Raw genomic sequence first — 15,802 nt, 5'->3', positions numbered from 1 at the left:
TAGTATGCACATACATATTTAGTTCACCCAAATCGTTATCATATCGACTTTTTACTTGATTCATTTAAAACCTCGTTCATTAAATTAGTCATCAATTCTTAATGACTTTGTCGATGACCACTAGAAGAAGAATTAGATTCCGCAAACCCACGACTTGAAGAGTTTTGTTGTTGGTTTCCTCCTCCATAAAAATGTTTACAATGGTCAAATAAATCTTAAAAATTACGTTTAAATAAACCATTGTTGTCGAAGATAATTGAGCTTGGTGGTTCAACTCCATCACTTGTCCTAAATTTTAACGTTTCATTCATATCTACAAATCATACAAGTAGAGAAAGAAAGTGAACATCGATTAAATAAAAATTAAAATAAATAAAAATCTTATATGTCTTAATTTCATTGGTGGCACATGAATGAGACGTGTCATTTTGAGACAAATGATTATTATCCAGCGAAGTGGGGGGAGGAAACCAAAGAAAAAAAGGGTTGGTGGTGGTGTGAGAGAGGAGATTAGAGAGACGACAGACGTAAGGATGGTCGTCGAGGCGGAGAAGGAGAGGGAGGGGACCTTAATTTAACAAGTCTTAAGAAGAAGATTTTTTTGGGGACATCCCTTCCGCTGTTCTACTTCTCTCTCTTCAAAGCGCCCAAGTCAGTTATCAACAACTTGGAATCTATAAGAAGAAGATTTTTTTGGGGACATAAGGAGGAGGAAAAAAAATGCATTGGGTCGCTTGGGAGAAAATTTTGTGCTCAAAGTCAAAAGGTGGTTTGGGAGTTGTCTGTTTAAAAATAAAAAATGATGCTTTGTTAGCAAAATGGGTCYGGARGTTCCTATCTAGTTCTAATGCCATATGGAAGGATGTAATTTCTGAATTTTATGGCTAGGGTGGTGGTCTCTTTTCTAATAGGCCTTTGGCTGGAAATAGTGTTTGGGCTTCTATTGTCAACACTTGCAGAAATGTGACAGTGGAAAGTCAGAATGTCATTCACTCGTTTACAAAACAGATTGCTAAAGAGTCTAACTCTCTCTTTTGGAAAGACGCAAGCATAGGTCAAGGGTCAAATCTGAAAGATATATTCCCTAGACTTTATGCTTTAGAAAGGGATAAAAACGCTGTCTTCAAAGATAGATGGACCTATGTTAATGGTTCTTGGTCTGGTACTTGGAACTGGAATACAACGGTTAGAGGAAGAAGCTTAGATGATCTTCTAGCTTTAAAAAGGCAACTCTCTCAAACGCATTTTAATACTTCGGGCGAGGATGTGTGGTCTTGGAATTGGCACAAAAGAGGGATTTTCACGGTAAAACACATGTCAAAGTTAATCCAAGAGCTAGCTGATTCGAATGGTGAAAGCAACGATCCTTGTCTTTGGAGCCCCTTAATTCCGAAGAAGGTAAACATTTTCATTTGGCGTTTTCTTAAAGAGGCTATTCCCGTAAGATTTAATCTATCTAAGAGAGGGATTCAGTTACAGTCTTTAGAGTGCATCTTGTGTGAAAAAGGTGTCGAAACAATGGATCACTGTTTCTTTTCTTGTTCGGTGGCAAGCATTCTTTGGAGAAAAATTTGGGCTTGGTGGGATCTTAAAGCTCCACGACTTTCATCGGTGGCTGATTTTAAAATGCTGATCAAACAAGTAGGATCTCTTCGCAAGGTTGATATATTTTTTTTTATCAGTATGCGCTGTGGCTCTTTGGCATCTTTGGAAGTGGCGGAACGAAATTATTTATGCTGAGGATGAGGTGAAAACCAAGAAAAAAGGTGAAGATCCATTCCCTTGTGTTCAAAATATCTCGAAGCTTTGGATGGGAAACAGAAATCGTAAATTTCATCTTAATTGGGAAGTTTGGTCTTCCTCTCCCTATTTTATTTAGTCTCTTTGTTTTTGTCCTCCCGTCTGTTTGGGATAGGTTTTCTTTTTTACTTTGGTTTTGTAAGGGGATGTCTTGGTTCCGTCTTTTTGCCCCTCATATTTTTGGTTGCGTTGTATTTTCTTGTATCTAGCTTCTTGCTAGATTTGTTTTTGTTTTAATATAGTGGTTGGCTTGGTGAGGGTGATGGCCTTGCCGGAGCTCTCTTCCTTGTCCTTCCTTTTGCCTTTCAAAAAAAAAAAAAATTAACAAGTCTTAAGGTTAATGATGTTAGAACAAGGGATCCATTCCGTAATAAAAAGTAAAACCACGATAACATTTATGCAATTGTTTCGTTTAAATAGCTAAATTGTAATTTAAATATTACCAATGAACGAAATTTATAATTTACAAATAAAAATAGAAACATTATCATCGTAAAAGACATCCAACATGGAGTTCACATAATTTTATTCCCATGTAACAAAAACAAGATCCTTAGACAACAACAAAAAGCGAAAAATTAACAAAGCCAAAACTAAAAAAAGATGACGAAAAAACACAGCTAAAACAATCATATAACAAATGATTTATGTTTGACATCACCCTTCTATAGGGGGTAAACAAGTCGTGTTCGAGATTCTCAATATCGAGCTTGAGTCGATCTTCGACACAAAATAAATCTTGCTTAACTTAACGAGTCGAGTTCCATAATACCAATGTTCGACTCGACTCGTTCGAAAACTCGATTAAACATTATGCGTCGAGTCAAACCAAGCCGAGCCATTCGAGCATACATATTTTCTGAGCCAAACATATTTATACGTTTACAAATTATATAATCAAAATATAAAAATCACCAAGTTTGAGTAAATAAACCAGTTAATCAATCTCAAATTCAAGCTCACAAACGAACATCAAGCTTTAGCTCAAACATCGAAAAAGTATACGAGCTCAAGCTTGAGCCTAAGTTTAAAAAAGTTAATTGAGCTCCAGCTTGATATTATTTTTTCAAGTCGAACTCGAATAACCTGTTACTCGACTCCTTTACACCCTACCCTTGTGTGTGAAGCATGTCAATGGTTTTGTCTATGAGAAGACCGTCTTTGTGATCTTCCTCGAGAACATTATTTATGTTGCGACCTATACAGATAATACAATATTGGCCATGTTGCTACAAGTTTGTTCTTGATTGATGCAACGTATGTTAACTTCTCGTAGTACACACATGAATAATGTTTCTTTAGTGATTTATAGCACATTAAAATTGAGGGTTGGGTTCACGTGAGACTAAAGGTTTTTCGTGAGACCCGTAAGACCAATTTATGTTCATTGATAAACTTTATAAGCTAATGATCTAATGGTCTAAAGTTGTACGGTGACAATTTTGTGATTATTGAGAAGTCTCGTGGCAAAATGTGATTATGAATGTTCAGATTGTAGATCTAATCCAAAGGTTGAGAATTTGTCTTACGGATCTCACAAAAAACCCTTAGTCTTACATAATCTCAAGTCTTAAAGTTGAAGGATATAATAAACAACCAAATAAAATGTATCGAACTAGTAAGAAACAAAGACTCGTATAAACTGAATTGATCATAATATGTTTAACTCTATCGATGAAAACACCCAATTTATGCATATAAGTTATTTTTTATTAAATCATTTCATTAATCCCTTTAATTAAACTTTATAGTTTTACTTAGGGAAAAGTTCAGAAAAACCTGACGAATTATTTATTTTGAATGATTAAATCCTTAAATTATTTTTTTGAATGAAAAAACCATTATAGTTACTCATTTTGAATGGTTAAGCCACTGAACTATTTATTTAAAATGAAAAACCATTAAACTTTCTCGTTTGAATGATTAAGCCCCTGAACATTTTTTTAATAAGATAAACTATCGAACTTCTAAAAATTGGTTACTTACATTATTTTAACCTAGAAAAAACCTGTAACCGACTAAAAAGATCTTAAAGTAAAACTTCTTGTAATCATCATAAAAATAGATCAAAAAAAGGGAGATCGATACCATGGCCAATAGTGTGATAGCTAATACGAAGAACGACAATGAAAGGACGACAAGGAGTGGTGAGAGGGAGTGATAATGTTGTTTGCAAGGGGTTTGAGGGGCGTGGGGTTTGCAAACAGTAAAATTGATTTAGATTTTTTTTACTTTGAGACTTTTCTAGTCGGTTACAAATAGTTTTTTTTTTTTTTTTTTTTTAAAATGATGTAGGTAACCAATTTTTAAAAGTTCGATTATTTATTTATTACAAAAAAAATATTTAAGGACCTAATCATACAAAATGAGAAAATTTACTGATTTTTCCATTCAAAAAAATAGTTAAGGAATTAATCATTTAAAATGAGAAAGTTTAATGATTTTTTATTAAAAAAATAGTTCAAGAACTTAATAATTGAAAGGGAAAACTTCAAAAACCTAACAAATTTTCTCATTTTGAATGGTTTAGTCCAAAAACTATTTTTTTGAATGAAAAACCATTAAACTTTCACACTTTGAACGACTAAGACCAATGAATTTTTTTCAAAATAAATAAATCATCGAACTTTTTACTAGTCGATTAATGTAAGTTTTTTGGGTTAAAATGATACAGGTCATTTTAAAAGTACAATGATTTATTTATTAAAATAATATTCAAAAACTTAATCTATCAAAATGAAAAAGTTTAATGGAGTTTTCAATCAATAAATGAAAGTTTAATGGAATTTTCATTTAGAAAAATAGTTCAGAGACTAATCATTCAAGATGATAAAATTTAATGGTTTTCTCATTTAAGGGGGTGTTTGAGATTTGCTTATTTGAAATAACTTATGCTTTTCTACAAAAATGTTTATCAATTTATTATAAGTTAAAATGATTTAACTTTTTCAAAAATTTCTTATTACCGGTTTGACACCGGTATAAGTTGTTTATCCAAACACTTAAAATGGATTAATGCCGGTAACATATCGAAATAAGTCAATAAATTATTTTTATAAACAATCCAAAATAGTCGCTAAAAATATAATTTAGAGACTGAAACTATTCAAAATAAGAAAATCCGTTAGGTTTTCTTAAAAATTTCCTGACTAGAAATAAGGGCTGTTTCGCAAAAGAAATCGACCTCTTAGATTTTGTATGATTCAGGTCATTTTTTTACATCTGCCCTTCACGCATAAGCTCCCAGCCGTTTCCTTGTTTCCTCCCACCGTTCCACGCATCGATCTCTCTGACGCAGTCGTCTCCCTCCGTCTCTCATGCTGGTTGTCTCCCTTCGTCTCCGACGCCGTCGTCTCCCTCTGTCTCTCAAGTTGACTGATTTCAGGTATTGTGATTCTTCCCTTCTTTTTAGCTAACGGGTTTTCAGTATTGTGATTTTGGTTCTTTAGTTTGATTCCTCAATTGTAGCTACAATGATCAATCTTTTTTTTACTATTAGCTGTGATTTTGGTTTTCACCGTGATCCCTCTTGTTTACCTACTCTGATTTTCAGTTCTTCAAATTTTTTTTGGGGGTTCATTGTTGATTTTAGCTACTGTTGAATTTTAGCTACTATGATTTTGGTTCTTCTTTTTAGCTACTTTTAGTAATTGATTTTATGGTTCATTGTTGATTTCTCATGGTTCATATGAATAGTAATTGGTTGCTTATGGTTGCATATGCTACTCTTGGTTCCTTATGATTCATTGTTGATTTTGGTTCATTTTTGATACTTTTAGTTGTTGATATGGTTCAATTGTTTATTCCTTATGGTTCATATGAATAGTAATTGGTTTCTTATGGTTAGTAATTGTCCAAACTTTATGCTAGAACTTGAACAAGTAATGTTATGCTTGTTTTGATTAATATGAAATGTTGTTTTAACTAGTAATTTTGCAAAAAAGTATTATATTCAGATATATGCTAAACAACTATATTTCATTCAGAACTAAATCATATTTAGGGTTAAAATGGTAATTTGTTGCCATTTAGATTGGCCATTCAGAACATTTACCAAAAAACCATATTTCATCTTCATTATATCATACAGATCCTCTAAAGCATTCTGACTACTTAACCATTCTGCATTAAACCACTTAGCAACTACTAAACAACCCTAAGATAGGTCGTCAGATTTTTGTGAGCTTTTTTCTTGTATCTATTTGATTAGTTAATAATAAAATAAATTAAATCAAACAATTTTCATATAATTAAGGGATGTTTGATTTCGTTTACATCCAACCCGGTTTCTTCTTATAAAACAAAAATGCGAATGAAAATAAAAATTGTTATACAATAACTGAAAAAGAACAGCAATAGAATAGAGAGAAGGAATATGTAATTCTCATTAATCATAAAACCTTTTTACAGGGATGAGTTACAAGGAGATAACTACGAGATATTTAACTTCTAATCTAACTCTAATATATCTATCTCTATCGTCATATCATCTAGACGAAGACACATTTATCCTACAACAAAAATGACAATTTCTTATGTTCCGGAATGAAAATTTGGGAAGAAATACCTATTGTTTCTTCCCCAACATCTCGACACCCAGAACAAAATCAGACCATCGATCACTTGCTCAACGCCCAAAAAGATCCCAAGGTACAGTTTCTTCTATCAACTTGGTCTGATTATGTTTACATCCAAACCGATTTCTTCTTAAATCGAACTGCAGTCTGCCCAAATCGATTTCTTCTATCAAATGGAACCCTAGTACACAGCTTTGCTTTCTTTTCCAAATCGATTTCTTCTACTAACTTAAGAGTTAACTACAATTTAGTTCTGCCCTAGTATACATCTGTGCATATATATATATATACACACACACATATATGTGATTTCTACCTTAGTACGCAACTTTAGTTCTGAAGGCTAGTAGTCTGCACAAATCGAACCATATATATATATCGCGGCTTGATCATTTGAGAACTCCAAAATTTGTGACATTGTGAGAACATCAACAAATTTTGTGACATCGTGAGAACATCAACAAATTTTGTGACATCGTGAGAACATCGACCTTAAGGTTTCACATATATTTTTTTTCATTTAAGTATAATATTATTGTACTAATTAGCATCTATTTGTTTCACAACTTGTTTGTTTCATATGTATTCGGTTCACACGTGAAACTTTTTTACGTCAATTTTTTGTTTCACAAACCCATGAGCAGGTTCTCAAAGGTTTTAGATGGTTCTCAAAAGAAGGTCCCTATGTCTACATATGTGTGTGTGTGTGTGATTTCAATATTATTGGTTGAAATTCTAATAAAAAAATTTGATATGATAAATGAGAACCTTACCGTATGGTGATATTTTCTTGTCATTTTGAACAACAGTTAGTCTCCCGGCCTGTTCATTTTAACAGGTTGATATCAAACAACATTTAGGGCAATCTTTATCATTTTAACAGTTTTGTCTTGTCCTGTCCATCTTACTGAGCCATATACCAAACCTAGGGGAGACAGTTAGTCCTATCTAGTTCTGCCTTTCCCATCCGGTCTATGCACCAAACCTTACTTACTTGACATTGTTTATTTACAATCATCCATCTTGAAGAGTTAAACGTTTATCTTAAATATAGTTACAAAAGCAATAATTAATTTGTAACGGAAAGTTATAACTCCAAGTTTACAAGTTTTAGGTATTTGAAGCAATGAATGGTAAAATTAGATTATCTCACTTGGAATCAGAGTCCAGAAAAGTGATATTTATGTATACAGTATAACGGTTGTTAATTTAAAATCAAAACATATGATACATATTTGCTATTAATTTGATCTCTTGGTTCGTATTTGGCAGACTCAGAAGTCAAAGATGTTGAAACAACACTCTCGTTGCGTATTGAAGACCACTTTTATCGATTAATCGATCCGCCTTCGTTTCTTTCAAATGTCACCGATTAATATAAATCTCTTTTGCCAAATCCGTTGCCGTAAACTCTTATCCTACTCTTCGAGTTTTCATTATCATAAACTCTCCCAAACAGTAAGTTCACTAATACCTCTGTATCGTAGCTATTTCAATTCACCCATTTTGAAATTTAGTCCTGTTTCACTTCCCACTTCGTTCCCTCAAATGGTTGATTGTAAATTTGCATTGATTCACTCTTATAGTTTCAAAAGTGATTGTGATGCATTTGATCAAACGCCTGGTGGGCATGTTTCAGTTTTGAGTGGTGATGATGAATTGTATGAAAAAGATGGTGACTACAGTTCTGATAATAACTCGTTAGATGAAAAAACTAATGCCCGTGTTCCCATTTCCAGTGTTGCTGAGAACTTGTACAATATTATTATAGATTGTAAGCCTAACAACCCAGAAAATGGTGACATGGAGAGATCTCTTAGCCAAACTGGTGTTCAATTGACAACACCATTGGTGATGGAGGTTTTAGGTAGCCTTAGGTTTCAGGAGAAGTTAGCTTTTAGGTTTTTCACATGGGCTGGGAACCATGAAAACTATAATCATGAACCTCATGCATATAATGAGATGATTGACATACTTTCAAATACAAAATATAAGGCAAAGCAATATCGTATCGTTTGCGATCTTTTGGATTACATGAAGAGAAATGACAAAGTTAGTGTGTCTACTGAAGCATTGTTGAAGATTTTGAGACAATATGCGGATAAACATTTGTCTCATCTTCATAAGTTTGCAAAGAAGAAGAAGGTTAAACTCAAAAAGATGCAGCCTGAGATCGATGCACTTAATGTGTTATTAGATGCTTTTTGCAAGTCTTGTTTGGTTGAAGATGCTGAAGCTATGTTTATGAAGCTAAAGAACAAAGTCAAGCCCAATGCCAACACCTATAATATTTTGTTTTTCGGGTGGTGTAGGGTGAGAAATCCCACCAGGAGTATGCAAATACTTGATGAAATGATCGAAATGGGCCATACCCCGGAAAACTTCACGTATAATACGGCTATAGATACATTTTGTAAATCTGGRATGTTCTYAGAAGCTGCTGAGCTTTTGGAGTTCATGAGAGCAAAGGGTACACTCATGTCTGCTCCCACTGCTAAAACATATTCCATCATGATTGTTGCATTTGCACGTAGCAATAGAATGAACGAATGTTTTAAACTTGTGGACGATATGGTTTCTAGTGGTTGCCTYCCTGATGTTTCAACCTATAGAGAAATGATTGAAGGGATGTGYTTGGCTGGGAAAATTGAAGCTGCTTATAGATTCTTGGAAGATATGGGGAACAAAGGTTACCCTCCTGATATCGTCACATATAACTGTTTTCTCAAGGTTCTTTGTGATCATAAAGATARCCAAGAAGCAGTTAAACTGTACATGAAAATGATTGAGGTTGGTTGTGTGCCGAGTGTTCAAACTTATAACATGCTACTAATGATGTTCTTTAAGATGGATGATCCAAATGGGGCGTTTGAGATTTGGCATGAGATGGATTCCAGGAGATGTATTCGTGATACTGATTCTTATTGTGTAATGGTTGAAGGGCTTTTTGGGTGTGAAAGAACAGAGGATGCTTGTGCTCTTTTAGAAGAAATCTTGAATAAAGGTATGAAATTGCCTTATCAAAAATTYGATTMTTTCTTGATGCAACTCTCAAGCRTAGGTGATCTTCGTGCTATTCATAGACTGTCTGAACACATGAGGAAATTYTACAATCCTGTTATGGCTCGTAGATTTGCGTTAAACCAGAAAAGGAAGAGTGTTAGTTTAAGGGGGAAGTGATCAGCTCCTTGTTCAAGAGGTAACATTTCTCGCTTTACAGTGTTCTGTTTCATGTCGATTTTATGGCATTCTGACAAGATTTTTGCGCTAAAAAGTTGGAAAATTGTTTTCTTGTTGAGTTGATATCTGGGCCTGCATAATTTATACAAACTAGTTGTCCAAATTTCTTTGCTGTTTGTTGCTTATCTGAAAATCAAGAATTGTTGAAATCAAATGGTATAAATTTATACACGTTGCATCATCCTATGATATCATGTACTAGTTTTTTTCACCACCAGCACTATTAACGGCACCCGAATTTTACACTCATTTGTATTACAAGCGAAGGATCGTGTGAGAAGGAGAGTTAAGGTGAGAAGCATAAGGAATCCGGACCCTCGATCACTTTTAATCTCAAACCCATGCATGAATCACGCATGCTATGGGGATTGATCTGGTATATCTCGGTGCATCTCATCCTAACGTGCATCCAAGGTTGGAGATTCTTTTTTTACACTTCTCACCGGAACCCAACCCTTGTATTACATAGGTACACTTATATAATACAATAAAATTGTTATTGAATTATAGATGCTACTATTCAAGCTAAATTAACATTCCGCTGTTTAATTCAACACTATATGCGTGAAATAATAACGCAATATATAATTATTTTGTAATTACCAAAAAAACATCAGCTCAACTTGTATATATAATCATCTGAATTTGCAGGTTTAAATTTTGAAAAGCCTTAAAGAGTAGTCTTGAACGAGGGAAACAAGAGAATCAAAACACTAGGAAGGAAAACGACCATTAGTCTCCATCTTCCAGGTTCCCATTGAACTTGGTGGAAAGGTGAAAGATGAAGCATATTTTTGTTCGTACAAAAAAAAAGAGTAACCGAATATCAGATGCTTCTTGTTCATCTACAATTTATGAGATCCCTTTATGATGTTACAAACACTCTAATTGGGGATTATCAGCCTTACTGACTCAAAAACTTTAAAATCAACTTTAAACCATAAGGGTGCGTTTGGTATGCAGACTAGGTGGGATTGGACGATACAAAAAGAAATAGTGTCATGTTTGGCATGCCATGGGACAAAAATAAGTTGGACAACATGGGACAAAAATGAGTTTTCATGGGACTGTTCTTGAGTTTTTCTGTTCCACCAAAAAAGGTGGAACAACATGGGAAGAAATCGAGATTACAATATTACCCTTATTATAAACTCCATCAGATACAAAACCTAATTATAAACTCCTCGCCTCCATCAGCTTGATTTTGCCTCCATCTTCAACGAACTCCAAGTCGATTCCACGCTCCAGCTTCCACGAGCACGAACGTTCCAGATTCGGATAAAATTTCTTCATCTTCCGTGGTTGTCGATTTCTCCATACTTTTTTGCACGAAATAACCAAATCGATTTCTCCATACTTTATGTGGTTGTCAATTTCACGAACTCCAGCTTCCACCAAATCGATTTCACGAACTCGATTCCACCAAATCGATTTCACGAACTCGATTCCACCAAATCGATTTCTCCATACTTTCCATGGTTGTCGATTTCACGAACTCCAGCTTCCACCAAATCGATTTCACAAACTCGATTCCACGAACTCCAGCTTCCACCAAATCGATTTCACGAACTCGATTCCACGAACTTGAAATGAGTAGACTGTAGCTGTTAAGTGTTGACTTAGGATGTGTTTGGTTCATTGATCTGTAGACTGTAGCTTGATCTGTAGACTATTGCTGTTAACTTATTATTGCAGATTTTTTATGGAATTGAATTGCTTCTTTTCGAAATCGATTGGCTACTGTTGCGATGCTTTGTGAGTTTTCATGGGAGTATGAATACAGAGTAGAAAGCACAAATAACTCTATTTATTGTAAACAATTATAGCATAATACAGAGAAGATTAGGTGTATCTTTTAACTTGATGTGATTTTCAATCTATTCAGCATTGCAATTGCTTTTTCAGTGGTTTTGGTGATATTGGTATTGCCTATGGTTGACTTGCTTTTAGTTGATCACATAAAATATATTATGAACTTGATTATATGATTCTATTCTTGGATTGAAGCCATTGGGAGCTTGGATATATTCTTTCTTACAGAGACATAAAATTGGTAATTTCATTGGGCAATACATACATGGATTTGAATTTAAGGGCTCTGCGTTGTTTTTCAACTGTTTGGTCAAGCCAATTAGCTAAGTCTGTGGTTGCTTTGGCCTTTTTTTATGGGTGAGATAGTGGCTTATGGCTTAAATGTTGTTTATTGCCGTTAAATTGTCATAAGGGGAGTGATCCTAGGTCTATGGGGAACAAACATTTGAAAATTACGACAAGATTACAAAAAACTCATAGTGCTGCCCATCAATTACTTAGGAGTAAGCAGAAAAGATAAAATGAATAGACAGAACAGGGATTTCATTCGTCAAATTTCGGAAAAATGCAAAACACACCCTCCCTTGAAACTTCATTGCAAGTGCACGTGAAACATCTTGATATATTAAACAGAAATATGAGAAAATTCTGCAATAGGGAATCTTGATTTTAGGTTTTTGGAGCTAGTGAACTTCAGAGGTCATGAATGAAAAACTTTCTTTTCACCAAATCTGGGCTGCGTGATGCTATTTATTACATTAGTTTTCTTTTTGCTATTTTTCTCTGTTCAAGAAATTAATTCAAAGTAAATGTGTTCCCAACTACAAATATGTGTGTGTGTGTATATCAATAAGATTTATGATGATATGATTTCGTTCTGCAGTTGCATTTCTCCACCGACAATCTTTCTTCTCAGAGGGAATTCTTGATTTATGTCGCACTAATGACTGGGGGAGCTCAATCTTGTAGAAATGATATACCTTCCATCAATTATAGATATAATCCTCATGGAGGAGCTTCTTTTGACTTTGGGATGTTACTCAAGAAGATTATGCTCCCAGCTCCCATGATAATGGCAAACACCCTGCTAAACAAGCTGAAGCCAGATCATTATACTAAGCACGGCTGATCTCATTTCAGGAGCCGGCCAGTTATGGAATTTTGCCTCTTCGTCTCTTCTTGTTTTACGTCATAAGTCAACATCAACACAGAAAAATGATAGCCTTCAGAAAGAGAACACATTTTATTATCCAGCCGAGGAAGGAAATATAATTGCGTCTATTTCTTCTGAGGGTCAGAATGTCTCAGTAAATTTAGAGGCCGATAGCCATGTTTCACCTACAGTGAATGTGCAAAAAGACTCGGACTCTGTATGTGTAGCCAAAAAACTCTTTTTTTGATTGTTGCATTGAGAGTCAGAGTTGCCTGCTTACTGCTTATGGTAAGATGATGCTATATTGCAAAGAGAAAGGGGATTCTAGTGTAATGATATATGAATTGCGAAATATATATGGATGGATGAGCAACATACAGCTTTCGAGTCCAACGTATAACGTGAACTCTACTGAACATGATAAGAAAAGAACTGATTACTGCTTTAATGCTAGAGAAACAGCTAGTGTTGAAAGAAGTAATCCAGAAAAGACTAGGCTTGATGACGGTATGACTACAAAAACTGGATTAGCTGAAACTCAGGAATCTTCATCGCGGGAATATGCAAACAATATGATGAAAACAAGCACAGGTGTTATGTCTCTGCTCAGAGTATCTTCTTCGTCCTATACAGGATGTTGAGGCAGATGGTAATGGCTCCATCGTTCCAACTTCTGACCTTCAACCTGACTCCAACATGAAGTATCAAGGTTTAGGTACGAGTCCTTACTTAGAATGGCAGCATGGGAAAGAGGACGAGTTAAGTAAGATCAAAGAAGGTCAAGAAAGGCAAGTTGTCAAGCAGGAAAGTTCTGCCATGCAGATTTTTTCATTAACACCATATAAACTACAGTATGGACTCACAAAGCAAGAGCATGCTTTTGCTGGAGCATTTGCTGGTATATTTGTCAGCCTGTGTCTGCATCCCATGGATACAGTTAAGACTGTCGTTCAGTCTTGCTGTACTGACCAAAGATCTATTCAATACTTGGGCAAATCAATTCTGCATGAAAGAGGTATTTGGTGCACTTTTACTTTGTTTTTGTTGAAGGACTTCTATCAAAACTGGTTTTGAATTTGTAATCTTGTTTACAGGTTTATCAGGACTTTACTGTGGAATTGCAAGCAATATTGTTTCTTCAGCACCTATTTCTGCAATTTACACTTTCAGTTATGAATCAGTAAAGGGAGCATTGCTTCCCCTCTTTATCAAGGTGAAGGGTTTTCTTCCGTTATTTGCAATTTCCCTGCCTATAATACATTCTTGCTTTACAGTGTTCTGTTTCGTGTCAATTTTAAGGCATTCTGACAAGATTTTTGCGCTAAAAAGTTGGAAAATTGTTTTCTTGTTGAGTTGATATCTGGGCCTGCATAGTTTATACAAACTAGTTGTTCAAATTTCTTTGCTGTTTGTAGCTTATTTGAAAATCAAGAATTCTAGAAATCAAATGGTATAAATTTATACATCATCCTATGATATCATGTACTACTTTTTTTTACCACTAGCACTATTAACTGCACCCGAAATTTACACTCATTTGTATTACAGACGAAGGATCGTGTGAGAAAGAGAGTTAAGATGAGAAGCATAAGAAGGAATTTGGACCCTTGATCAACTTTAATCTCAAACCCACCCGTGAATCACGCATGATACGGGGATTGATCTGGTGTATCTCGGTGCATCTCGTCCTAACATGCATCCAAGGTTGGAGATTCTTTCTTACACTTCTCACTGGAACCCAACCCTTGTATTACATAGGTACACTTCTATAATACAATAAAATTGTTATTGAATTATAGATGCTACTATTCAAGCTAAATTAACATTCCAATGTTTAATACGACAAACTATATGTGTGAAATAATAACGCGATATATAATTATTTTGTAATTACAAAAAAAAAAAAAACATCAGCTCAACTTGCGTATACATATACATCTGAATTTGCACGTTTAAATTTTGAAAAGCCTTAAAGAGTAGTCCTGAAGGAGGATAACAGGAGAATCAAAACACTAGGAATGAAAACGACCATTAGTCTCCATCTTCCGGATTTCCATTGAACTTGGTGGAAAGGTGAAAGATGAAGCATACTTTTGTTCGTACAAAAAAAAGGAGTAACCGAATATCAGATGCTCCTTGTTCATCTACAATTTATGAGATCCCTTTATGATGTTACAAACACTCCAATTGGGGATTATCTGCTTTTCTGACTCAAAAACTTCAAAATCAACTTTAAACCATAAGGGTGCGTTTGGTACACAGACTGGGTGGGATGAGATGGGACGGGACAAAAACAAATAGTGCCATGTTTGGTATGCCATGGGACAAAAATAAGGTTGGACAACATGAGACAAAAATGAGTTTTCATGGGACTATTCTTGAGTTTTTTTGGGATAAATCTTGAGATTACAATGTTACCCTTGTACATCAGATACAAAACCTAATTTGTAAACTCCATCGCCTCCATCAGCTTGATTCTGCCTCCGTCTCCCACGAACTCCAAGTCGATTCCACACTCCGGCTTCCACGAGCTCGAACTTGATCCCAGATTCGGTTAAAATTTCTTCTCCATCTTCCATGGTTGTTGATTTCTTCGTACTTGCCTGCACTAAATCGATTTCACGAGCTCGATTCCACGAACTCCAGCTTCCACCAAATTGATTTCTCCATACTTTTCTTGGTTGTCAGTTTCACGAACTCCGGCTTCCACCAAATCAATTTCACAAACTCAGATTCCTCGAAATCGATTTCTCCATACATTCCATGGTTGTCGATTTCACGAAATCCAGCTTCCACCAAATTGATTTCACGAACTCGATTCCACAAACTCCAAATCAATAGACTGTAGCTGTTAACTTAGGATGTGTTTGTTTCATGGATCTGTAGGTTGTAGTTGTTAATTTATTACTTTGGATGATGCAAAGTGTATAAATTTATTATTGATCTGTAGATTGTAGCCATTAACTTATTATTGCATATTTTTATGGAATTGAATTGCTTCTTTTCGAAATTAATTGGCCACTGGTGCAATGCTTTGTGAGTTTCCATGGAACTATGAATACATAGTAGAAATCACAAGTAACTCTATCTACCGTAAACAATAATAGCAGAATACAGAGTAGAAAGCACAATTACTGCAGTTTTTTAGCATTTGCATGTTATGTTGGGTTTGTAAATGGAAACCAATTCAGGAATCAAAGTGTCATCCCCTATTTAGAAG

General features: G+C 34.8%; 2 protein-coding genes across 7 annotated transcripts; both read left to right on the top strand.

The window, feature by feature from the left end:
- The first annotated feature begins 5,062 nt into the window (after positions 1-5,062).
- Positions 5,063-14,072, top strand: LOC112522229 (pentatricopeptide repeat-containing protein At1g73400, mitochondrial-like). 6 transcript variants are annotated; one of them, XR_003070141.1, is made up of 5 exons: positions 5,063-5,185; positions 7,650-9,381; positions 9,509-9,576; positions 12,313-13,597; positions 13,677-14,072. XR_003070141.1 is itself a non-coding variant. In XM_025131331.1 (4 exons), the coding sequence occupies exons 2-3, from the start codon at positions 7,740-7,742 to the stop codon at positions 9,361-9,363; spliced, it is 1,473 nt and encodes a 490-aa protein (XP_024987099.1). In that variant the 5' UTR covers positions 5,063-5,185; positions 7,650-7,739; the 3' UTR covers positions 9,364-9,381; positions 9,509-9,561. The 6 variants fall into 6 exon arrangements, 4 of the variants coding, with proteins under 4 accessions (XP_024987099.1, XP_024987098.1, XP_024987096.1 ...); XR_003070140.1 differs by having other exon boundaries at positions 7,650-9,576; XM_025131331.1 differs by lacking the exons at positions 12,313-13,597; positions 13,677-14,072 and having other exon boundaries at positions 7,650-9,167; positions 9,319-9,381; positions 9,509-9,561.
- On the top strand, positions 12,876-13,890 carry LOC112521734. Its single transcript, XM_025130732.1, has 4 exons — positions 12,876-13,089; positions 13,193-13,597; positions 13,677-13,795; positions 13,882-13,890. The coding sequence occupies exons 1-4, from the start codon at positions 12,876-12,878 to the stop codon at positions 13,888-13,890; spliced, it is 747 nt and encodes a 248-aa protein (XP_024986500.1).
- Positions 14,073-15,802: the final 1,730 nt, after the last annotated feature.

This window comes from Cynara cardunculus (genome assembly GCF_001531365.2).
Source record: "Cynara cardunculus var. scolymus isolate 2C chromosome LG 11, CcrdV1, whole genome shotgun sequence".
Taxonomy (NCBI): Eukaryota; Viridiplantae; Streptophyta; class Magnoliopsida; order Asterales; family Asteraceae; genus Cynara; species Cynara cardunculus.
This window is presented reverse-complemented; position numbering and strand designations above follow the sequence as displayed.